At 46.6% G+C, this 12,350-nt stretch overlaps 1 protein-coding gene across 1 annotated transcript; it reads left to right on the top strand.

Annotated features, from left to right (window-relative positions):
* The first annotated feature begins 11,004 nt into the window (after window positions 1-11,004).
* Window positions 11,005-11,583, top strand: LOC120038885 (vegetative cell wall protein gp1-like). The gene has a single exon (XM_038984465.1). It carries the CDS (start codon window positions 11,005-11,007, stop codon window positions 11,581-11,583), a length of 579 nt encoding a protein of 192 aa, XP_038840393.1.
* Window positions 11,584-12,350: the final 767 nt, after the last annotated feature.

The following is a 12,350-nucleotide window of genomic DNA, read 5'->3' as shown; positions in this document are numbered from 1 at the left end:
AGCAGGCCCCCTCACAGTTCCATTCAACAGGTTCACAGCAGGCCCCCCTCACAGTTCCATTCAACAGGTTCATAGCAGGCCCCCTCACAGTTCCATTCAACAGGTTCACAGCAGGCCCCCTCACAGTTCCATTCAACAGGTTCACAGCAGGACCCCTCACAGTTCCATTCAACAGGTCCATAGCAGGCCCCCTCACAGTTCCATTCAACAGGTCCATAGCAGGCCCCCTCACAGTTCCATTCAACAGGTCCATAGCAGGTCCCCTCACAGTTCCATTCAACAGGTTCACAGCAGGACCCCTCACAGTTCCATTCAACAGGTCCATAGCAGGTCCCCTCACAGTTCCATTCAACAGGTCCATAGCAGGTCCCCTCACAGTTCCATTCAACAGGTTCACAGCAGGCCCCCTCACAGTTCCATTCAACAGGTCCATAGCAGGCCCCCTCACAGTTCCATTCAACAGGTCCATAGCAGGTCCCCTCACAGTTCCATTCAACAGGTTCACAGCAGGCCCCCTCACAGTTCCATTCAACAGGTCCTTTAACAGATAGTCCATATGGACTGACAGTAGGTGACTGTGTACTCGGTCATCCCCTACGTGTTTCTTCATGGCGGTGTCAGAGCTCAACCCATAGAACAGCTTGACCTTTCTTTCCATCCGTCTGGACGACCTCACTCAGGCACTGGTCGTGTCCCGCCTGCATTCCCCCGTCCTCACCATGCCAGCGGGGATGAAGATGGGAAGCCTAACTGCAACCAGCCATGGACAGGTTCATAAACAAATAAATCAATTGGTGTTCTCCAACCTATTAGATTGTAATGTGGTTTTATTACTTTGCAATTTCAATAATGGTTTGTATTTATAGTATCAAATCATGGTGTTTGCTTCCTTCCTTTACATAGTGACACCCTGCTTCCTTCCTTTACATAGTGACACCCTGCTTCCTTCCTTTGCATAGTGACACCCTGCTTCCTTCCTTTGCATAGTGACACCCTGCTTCCTTCCTTTGCATAGTGACACCCTGCTTCCTTCCTTTGCATGGTGACACCCTGCTTCCTTCCTTTGCATGGTGACACCCTGCTTCCTTCCTTTGCATGGTGACACCCTGCTTCCTTCCTTTGCATGGTGACACCCTGCTTCCTACCTTTGCATGGTGACACCCTGCTTCCTTCCTTTGCATGGTGACACCCTGCTTCCTTCCTTTGCATGGTGACACCCTGCTTCCTTCCTTTGCATGGTGACACCCTGCTTCCTTCCTTTGCATGGTGACACCCTGCTTCCTTCCTTTGCATGGTGACACCCTGCTTCCTTCCTTTGCATGGTGACACCCTGCTTCCTTCCTTTGCATAGTGACACCCTGCTTCCTTCCTTTGCATGGTGACACCCTGCTTCCTTCCTTTGCATAGTGACACCCTGCTTCCTTCCTTTGCATAGTGACACCCTGCTTCCTTCCTTTGCATGGTGACACCCTGCTTCCTTCCTTTGCATGGTGACACCCTGCTTCCTACCTTTGCATGGTGACACCCTGCTTCCTTCCTTTGCATAGTGACACCCTGCTTCCTACCTTTGCATAGTGACACCCTGCTTCCTTCCTTTGCATAGTGACACCCTGCTTCCTTCCTTTGCATGGTGACACCCTGCTTCCTACCTTTGCATGGTGACACCCTGCTTCCTTCCTTTGCATGGTGACACCCTGCTTCCTTCCTTTGCATGGTGACACCCTGCTTCCTTCCTTTGCATGGTGACACCCTGCTTCCTTCCTTTGCATGGTGACACCCTGCTTCCTTCCTTTGCATGGTGACACTGTTGCAGGAGAAATACAGCCCTTGTGTTGCTACAGAGACTATTGTGGCCATATGGGTTTGTTATGGCTGTTTCTACAATACTAACAAAGAGAAAAATACTGTTTCTCAAACAGCTTCACTTCCTGTACTTAGTCGTTCCCTGACCCAACCACACGACAAGTAAATACATAGAGGACTCAAACAACTGGATAGCTACAGTGTGTACTGTATGTGTGTTGTGTGTGTGTGTGTGTGTGTGTGTGTGTGTGTGTGTGTGTGTGTGTGTGTGTGTGTGTGTGTGTGTGTGTGTGTGTGTGTGTGTGTGTGTGTGTGTGTGTGTGTGTGTGTGTGTGTGTGTGTGTGTGTGTGTGTGTGTGTGTGTGTGTGTGTGCGCGTGTGTGTGTGCGTGTTCAGAAAGGCTTTGAGGCCGTGGGTGGAGTTTGCAGACTCGATGACATCGCTAAGTTGGGAGTAGCCCACCCCAGTCTTGATACGGGTGGTACACACTGACCCTGGACATGAAGAGGTTCACACTGACCCTGGACATGAAGAGGTTCACACTGACCCTGGACATGAAGAGGTTCACACTGACCCTGGACATGAAGAGGTTCACACTGACCCTGGACATGAAGAGGTCCACACTGACCCTGAACATGAAGAGGTTCACACTGACCCTGGACATGAAGAGGTTCACACTGACCCTGGACATGAAGAGGTTCACACTGACCCTGGACATGAAGAGGTTCACACTGACCCTGGACATGAAGAGGTTCACACTGACCCTGGACATGAAGAGGTTCACACTGACCCTGGACATGAAGGTCATTCATTATTACAGATAGATGTCATATTGTGATTCCTCACCCTGGTCGCTGCATCATCCCTTCATGCTACGTTAAAGAGTTGATTCAATGGCTTTGCTTATTGCCCCAAGCAGTTAGTGAGCTTGGTGTGTGTGTAAAGATGGAACAGATGTGGACAGTCTCCTTGCCTCCGAGGGAGGAACACTTAGACTGATGCACCCACCTGGCCCCTGGAGGGAAGGTTTAGACTGATGCACCCACCTGGCCCCTGGGGGGAAAGTTTAGACTGATGCACCCACCTGGCCCCTGGAGGGAAGGTTTAGACTGATGCACCCACCTGGCCCCTGGGGGGAAAGTTTAGACTGATGCACCCACCTGGCCCCTGGAGGGAAGTTTTAGACTGATGCACCCACCTGGCCCCTGGGGGGAAGGTTTAGACTGATGCACCCACCTGGCCCCTGGGGGGAAGGTTTAGATTGATGCACCCACCTGGCCCCTGGGGGGAAGGTTGAGACTGATGCGCCCACTTGGCCCCTGGGGGGAAGGTTTAGACTGATGCGCCCACCTGGCCCCTGGGGGGAAGGTTTAGACTGATGCACCCACCTGGCCCCTGGGGGAAGGTTTAGACTGATGCACCCACCTGGCCCCTGGAGGGAAGGTTTAGACTGATGCACCCACCTTGCCAGGGGGAACACTTAGACTGACGCACCCACCTGGCCCAATGCCCACTTTGATGATGTCAGCGCCAGAGAGAATGAGCTCCTCCACCATCTCCGCTGTCACAACGTTGCCAGCCTGCACACACACACACACACACACACACACACACACACACACACACACACACACACACACACACACACACACACACACACACACACACACACACACACACACACACACACACACACACACACACACACACACACACACACACACACACACACACAGGTCCCCAAAGCACACACTTCCTTGGGTCGCTCCTCTTTTCAGTTCGCTGCAGCGACTGGAACGAGCTGCAAAAAAGATACTCAAACGGGACAGTTTTATCTCCATCTCTACATTCAAAGACTCAATCATGGACACTCCTACTGATACTTGTGGCTGTTTTGCATGATGTATTGATGTATCTACCTTCTTGCCCTTTGTGCTGTCTGTGCCCAATAATGTTGGTACCATGTGTTGTGTTGCTACCATGTTGTGTTGCTGCCATGTTGTGTTGTCATGTTGTGTTGCTACCACATTGTGTTGCTACCATGTTGTGTTGCTGCCATGTTGTTGTCATGTTGTGTTGCTGTCATGTTGTGTTGTCATGTTGTGTTGCTACCACATTGTGTTGCTACCATGTTGTGTTGCTGCCATGTTGTTGTCATGTTGTGTTGCTGTCATGTTGTGTTGTGTTGTCATGTTGTGTTGCTACCACGTTGTGTTGCTACCATGTTGTGTTGCTGCCATGTTGTTGTCATGTTGTGTTGCTACCATGCTGTGTTGCTACCATGCTGTGTTGCTACCATGTTGTTGTCATGTTGTGTTGCTGCCATGCTGTGTTGTCATGTTGTGTTGCTGCCATGATGTGTTGTTGTATTAGGTCTCTCTTTATGTAGTGTTGTGGTGTCTCTCTTGTCGAGGGAGGGAGGAAGGGAAGGGAGGGAAAGAGGGAGGGAAGGGAGCGAAAGAGGGAGTGAAGGAGGGAGGGAAGGGAAGGGGAGCTAGGGAGGGAGGGAGGGAAAGAGGGAGGGAAAGAGGGAGGGAAAGAGGGAGGGAAGGGAGTCTCAACTTCAGCATCTAATCCTATGCCATACAGCATCATATAGATCAGTAGGCTACTGCCATCTCCTTTCACATCTAATCCTATGCCATACAGCATCATATAGATCAGTAGGCTACTGCCATCTCCTTTCACATCTAAACACTGATCTCTACTGTTACTGCAGTCTTCCTGTTCTGCTGCAGGATGTCCAATCCATAGTACTAGTGCATGTCTGTAGATCTCCATGTGTACATGATCATGTTGATCCATACATTCAATACTGAAGTCTGTGTTAAATTATCTGTTTTTTTCACTGATGTAAAAAAGAGAGGGTGTAAAACATACAAGCGCTGAGCGAAAGTGTCAACAGTAGTAGCAATACTCACGCCATTTGCACACACTGTATATAGACTTTCTTTTTTTTCTATTGTATTATTGACTGTACGCTTGTTTATTCCATGTGTAACTCTGTGTTGTTGTTTTTGTCGCACTGCTTTGCTTTATCTTGGCCAGGTCGCAGTTGTAAATTAAAACGTGTTCTCAACTGGCCTACCTGGTTAAATAAAGGTGAAATAAAAATAAAATAAAAACATGTGTAGTGGAGGTCAGCTGTAAACAGTGTGTCACAAGGCAGACGCTGAATCAACCAGTAGGCTGTCCATACAGACAGTTAGATACTACAGCTGAGCTGACTGGCTGCAGGCGCTGAATGACTGAACACTTGGAACAAAAGGGCAAAAAAGATGCTTACCCCATGGTACACTCTATGATACACTCCATGTTACACTCCATGTTACACTCCATGGAACACTCCATGTTACACTCCATGTTACACTCCATGTTACACTCCATGGAACACTCCATGTTACACTCCATATTACACTCCATGTTACACTCCATATTACACTCCATGTTACACTCCATGTTACACTCCATGTTACACTCCATATTACACTCCATGTTACACTCCATATTACACTCCATGTTACACTCCACGTTACACTCCATGTTACACTCCATGTTACACTCCATATAACACTCCATGTTACACTCCATATAACACTCCATGTTACACTCCACATTACACTCCATGTTACACTCCATGTTACACTCCATGTTACACTCCATGTTACACTCCACGTTACACTCCACGTTACACTCCATGTTACACTCCACGTTACACTCCACATTACACTCCATGTTACACTCCATGTTACACTCCATGTTACACTCCATGTTACACTCCACGTTACACTCCACATTACACTCCATGTTACACTCCATGTTACACTCCATGTTACACTCCACGTTACACTCCACGTTACACTCCATGTTACACTCCACGTTACACTCCATGTTACACTCCATGTTACACTCCACATTACACTCCATGTTACACTCCATGAAACACTCCATGTTACACTCCATGTTAAACTCCATATTACACTCCATGTTACACTCCACGTTACACTCCATGTTACACTCCATGGTACACTCCATATTACACTCCATGTTACACTCCATATAACACTCCATGTTATACTCCATGTTACACTCCATATTACACTCCAAATTACACTCCATGTTACACTCCATGTTACACTCCATGTTACACTCCACGTTACACTCCATGTTACACTCTATGTTACACTCCACGTTACACTCCACATTACACTCCATGTTACACTCCACATTACATTCCATGTTACACCCCATGTTACACTCCATGTTACACTCCATATTACACTTAATGGTACACTCCATGTTACACTCCATGGTACAGTCCATATTACACTCCATGGTACACTTAATGGTACACTCCATGTTACACTCCATGGTACACTCCATATTACACTCCATGTTACACTTAATGGTACACTCCGTGTTACACTCCATGGTACACTCCATATTACACTCCATGTTACACTCCATGGTACACTCCATATTACACTCCACGTTACACATAATGGTACACTCCATGGTACACTCCATATTACACTCCATGTTACACTTAATGGTACACTCCATGGTACACTCCATATTACACTCCATGTTACACTTAATGGTACACTCCATGGTACACTCCATGGTACACTCCATGGTACACTTAATGGTACACTCCATGTTACACTCCATGGTATACTCCATGTTACACTCCATGTTACACTCCATATTACACTCCATGTTACACTTAATGGTACACTCCATGGTACACTCCATATTACACTCCATGGTACACTTAATGGTACACTCCATGGTACACTCCATGGTACACTCCATGGTACACTTAATGGTACACTTAATGGTACACTCCATGGTATACTCCACGGTACACTCCATGTTACACTCCATGGAACACTCCATATTACACTCCATATTACACTCCATGTTACACTCCACGTTACACTCCATGGTACACTCCATGGTACACTCCATGGTACACTCCATGTTACACTCCATGGTGCACTCCATATTACACTCCATGTTACACTCCATATAACACTCCACATTATACTCCATGTTACACTCCATATTACACTCCATATTACACTCCATGTTACACTCCATGGTACACTCCATATTACACTCCATGTTACACTCCATATAACACTCTATGTTATACTCCATGTTACACTCCATGTTACACTACATGATACACTCCATGTTACACTCCATGTTACACTACATGGTACACTCCATGGTACACTCCATGTTACACTCCACGTTATACTCCACGTTACACTCCATGTTACACTCCATATTACACTCCATGTTACACTCCATATTACACTCCATGTTACACTCCACGTTACACTCCATGTTACACTCCATGTTACACTCCATATTACACTCCATGTTACACTCCACGTTACACTCCATGTTACACTCCATGTTACACTCCATATAACACTCCATGTTACACTCCATATAACACTCCATGTTACACTCCATATAACACTCCACGTTACACTCCACGTTACACTCCATGTTACACTCCACGTTACACTCCATGTTACACTCCATATTACACTCCATGTTACACTCCACGTTACACTCCATGTTACACTCCACGTTACACTCCACGTTACACTCCATGTTACACTCCATGTTACACTCCATGTTACACTCCACGTTACACACCACGTTACACTCCACGTTACACTCCATGTTACACTCCACGTTACACTCCATATTACACTCCATGTTACACTCCACGTTACACTCCACATTACACTCCATGTTACACTCCATGTTACACTCCATGTTACACTCCATATTACACTCCATGTTACACTCCATGTTACACTCCATGTTACACTCCATGGTACACTCCATATTACACTCCATATAACACTCCATGTTATACTCCATGTTACACTCCATATTACACTCCATATAACACTCCATGTTACACTCCATGGTACACTCCATATTACACTCCATGTTACACTCCATATTACACTCCATGTTACACTCCATGTTACACTCCACGTTACACTCCATGTTACACTCCATATTACACTCCATATAACACTCCACGTTATACTCCACGTTACACTCCATGTTACACTCCATGTTACACTCTATGTTACACTCCACGTTACACTCCATGTTACACTCCACATTACATTCCATGTTACACCCCATGTTACACTCCATGTTACACTCCATATTACACTTAATGGTACACTCCATGTTACACTCCATGGTACAGTCCATATTACACTCCATGGTACACTTAATGGTACACTCCATGGTACACTCCATATTACACTCCATGTTACACTTAATGGTACACTCCATGGTACACTCCATGGTACACTCCATGTTACACTTAATGGTACACTCCATGGTACACTCCATATTACACTCCATGTTACACTTAATGGTACACTCCATGGTACACTCCATGGTACACTCCATGGTACACTCCATATTACACTCCATGTTACACTCCATGGAACACTCCATGTTACACTCCATATTACACTCCATATTACACTCCATGTTACACTCCACGTTACACTCCATGTTACACTCCATGGTGCACTCCATATTACACTCCATGTTACACTCCATATAACACTCCACATTATACTCCATGTTACACTCCATATTACACTCCATATTACACTCCATGTTACACTCCATGGTACACTCCATATTACACTCCATGTTACACTCCATATAACACTCCATGTTATACTCCATGTTACACTCCATGTTACACTACATGGTACACTTCATGTTACACTCCACGTTACACTCCATGTTACACTCCATGTTACACTCCATGTTACACTCCATGGTACACTTCATGTTACACTCCATGTTACACTCCATGTTACACTCCATGGTACACTTCATGTTACACTCCATGTTACACTACATGGTACACTCCATGTTACACTCCATATAACACTCCATGTTACACTCCATGGTACACTTCATGTTACACTCCATGTTACACTCCATGTTACACTCCATGGTACACTTCATGTTACACTCCATGTTACACTACATGGTACACTCCATGTTACACTCCATATAACACTCCATGTTATACTCCACGTTACACTCCATGGTACACTCCATGTTACACTCCATATAACACTCCATGTTATACTCCATGTTACACTCCATATAACACTCCATGTTACACTCCATGTTACACTCCATGTTACACTCCATGTTATACTCCATGTTACACTCCATATAACACTCCATGTTACACTCCACGTTACACTCCATGTTACACTCCATATAACACTCCATGTTACACTCCATGGTACACTCCATATTACACTCCATGTTACACTCCATATAACACTCCATGTTATACTCCATGTTACACTCCATGTTACACTACATGGTACACTTCATGTTACACTCCATGTTACACTACATGGTACACTCCATGGTACACTCCATGGTACACTCCATATAACACTCCACGTTATACTCCACGTTACACTCCATATAACACTCCACGTTACACTCCATATAACACTCCATGTTACACTCCATATAACACTCCATGTTACACTCCACGTTACACTCCATATAACACTCCATGTTACACTCCACGTTATACTCCACGTTACACTCCACGTTACACTCCACGTTACACTCCATGTTACACTCCACGTTACACTCCATGTTACACTCCACGTTACACTCCATGTTACACTCCATGTTACACTCCACGTTACACTCCATGTTACACTCCATGTTACACTCCATGTTACACTCCACGTTACACTCCATGTTACACTCCATGTTACACTCCACGTTACACTCCATGTTACACTCCATGGTACACTCCATGTTACACTCCACGTTACACTCCATGTTACACTCCATGGTACACTCCATGTTACACTCCATGTTACACTCCATGGTACACTCCATGGTACACTCCATATTACACTCCACGTTACACTCCATGTTACACTCCATGGTACACTCCATGTTACACTCCATGTTACACTCCATGGTACACTCCATGGTACACTCCACGTTACACTCCATGTTACACTCCACGTTACACTCCATGTTACACTCCATGTTACACTCCACGTTACACTCCATGTTACACTCCATGTTACACTCCATGTTACACTCCACGTTACACTCCATGTTACACTCCATGTTACACTCCACGTTACACTCCATGTTACACTCCATGGTACACTCCATGTTACACTCCACGTTACACTCCATGTTACACTCCACGTTACACTCCATGTTACACTCCACGTTACACTCCATGTTACACTCCACGTTACACTCCATGTTACACTCCACGTTACACTCCATGTTACACTCCATGTTACACTTAATGGTACACTCCATGGTACACTCCATATTACACTCCATGTTACACTTAATGGTACACTCCATGGTACCCTCCACGGTACACTCCACGGTACACTCCATGGTACACTCCATGTTACACTCCATGGTACACTCCATGGTACACTCCATATTACACTCCATATTACACTCCATATTACACTTAATGGTACACTCCATGTTACACTCCACGTTACACTCCACGTTACACTCCATGGTACACTCCATGTTACACTCCATGTTACACTCCATGGTACACTCCATGTTACACTCCATGGTACACTCCATATTACACTCCATATTACACTCCATGTTACACTACATGGTACACTCCATATTACACTCCATGGTACACTCCATGGTACACTCCAGTGTGTCTGATACTCTACAGCAGATACTAATGTAACCTATCACGTGTGCTGACCCCTGGAGGTGGTTATTAAATGTTTTGTGTGTCTCTGTGTTATCCCGGTAGGCCGTCTGTTGGTGAAATGTGTTCTCACTGACATTAAGCATTTAGTCAGCATGTTCTGAGAAACATCCTCCTGTCTCGTGATGCCCACTGCCTTGACACACAGTAACCTCTGAACCAAACCTTTGTCTCCTTCACCATGAGAAGGTCACTCACTCCCTTGAATCCCTCCCTCTCTTTCTTGGTCTTATACTACTCACGTATACAGACACTGTACTCAAGCAAACACTCTCTCAAAGGAATCAAGTACTATGACAAGTCTTCCTTATTGAGATACACTTTAGCCAATAAATCAATACCAGCCACTACAACTAGATCACAAGATGTTCCCTGTAATAATGCCAGGGGTACAAACAAACAGCACACAGCAAACCCAGAGGAACACGATCCACAACTCCCAGTCCCCTACCCCTTGTCCCCTACCCCCTGTCCCCTACCCCCTGTCCCCTACCCCCTGTCCCCTACCCCCTGTCCCCTACCCCCAGTCCCCTACCCCCTGTCCCATACCCCCTGTCCCCTACTCCCAGTCCCCTACCCCCAGTCCCCTACCCCCTGTCCCCTACCCCCTGTCCCCTACCCCCTGTCCCCTACCCACAGCCCCCTGTCCCCTACCTCCTGTCCCATACCCCCTGTCCCCTACCCCCTGTCCCCTACTCCCAGTCCCATACCCCCTGTCCCCTACCCCCTGTCCCCTACTCCCAGTCCCCTACCCCCAGTCCCCTACCCCCTGTCCCCTACCCCCTGTCCACTACCCCCTGTCCCCTACCCACAGCCCCCTGTCCCCTACCCCCAGTCCCCTACTCCCAGTTCCCCAGTCCCCCAGCCCCCTGTCCCCTACCCCAAGCCCCCTGTCCCCTACCCCCAGCCCCCTACCCCCAGTTCCCCAGTCCCCCAGCCACCTCCAGGCCAACCTCTGACCTGTTCTTCAGACTGCTTCTCTTGGGTCTGAACAGGACATCCGTAAAGTCCAGTTTGAGGTCTGTGTCTACACGAGGCATGGTTCCTGAGTTATGGAGGATCATTGAGGAGGTTATTCTGAGGCAGCAGGCTGTTGTGTTTTTCGTAGGCACCAAGCCCCAGACCGCAACCTCCAGGAGCGGATTTATAGTGTATGGTCGACCTCCCAGCCCCCCTGGAATCTCCTTCTCTTTCCCCTTCACCCTCGCTCTCCCCTATCCTTTGTTGTTCTCCCTTTCACCTCCGTCTCTCTCAGTGGAGTGGGCGCAGCAGCTGTGGCAGCCGCAGACGTTGCTTGTGCGGGCAGATTAAGCACACACATCTTGTAAACATACACTACCGGTCAAAAGTTTTAGAACACCTACTCATTCAAAGGTTTTTCTTAATTTTTTAAAACTATTTTCTACATTATAGAATAATAGTGAAGACATCAAAACTATGAAATAACACATATAAAATCATGTACTATCCCAAAAAAGTGTTAAACAAATCAAAATATATTTTATATTTAAGATTGTTCAAAGTAGCCACCCTTTGTCTTGATCACAGCTTTGCACACTCTTGGCATTCTCTCATCCCGCTTCATGAGGAATGCTTTTCCAACAGTCTTGAAGGAGTTCCCACATATGCTGAGCACTTGTTGGCTGCTTTTCCTTCACTCTGCGGTCCGACTCATCCCAAACCATCTCAATTTGTTTGATGTCGGGGGATTGAGGCCAGGTCATCT

The sequence above is a fragment of the Salvelinus namaycush genome, unplaced genomic scaffold, assembly GCF_016432855.1.
Source record: "Salvelinus namaycush isolate Seneca unplaced genomic scaffold, SaNama_1.0 Scaffold2424, whole genome shotgun sequence".
In the NCBI taxonomy this organism is placed as follows: Eukaryota; Metazoa; Chordata; class Actinopteri; order Salmoniformes; family Salmonidae; genus Salvelinus; species Salvelinus namaycush.
This window is presented reverse-complemented; position numbering and strand designations above follow the sequence as displayed.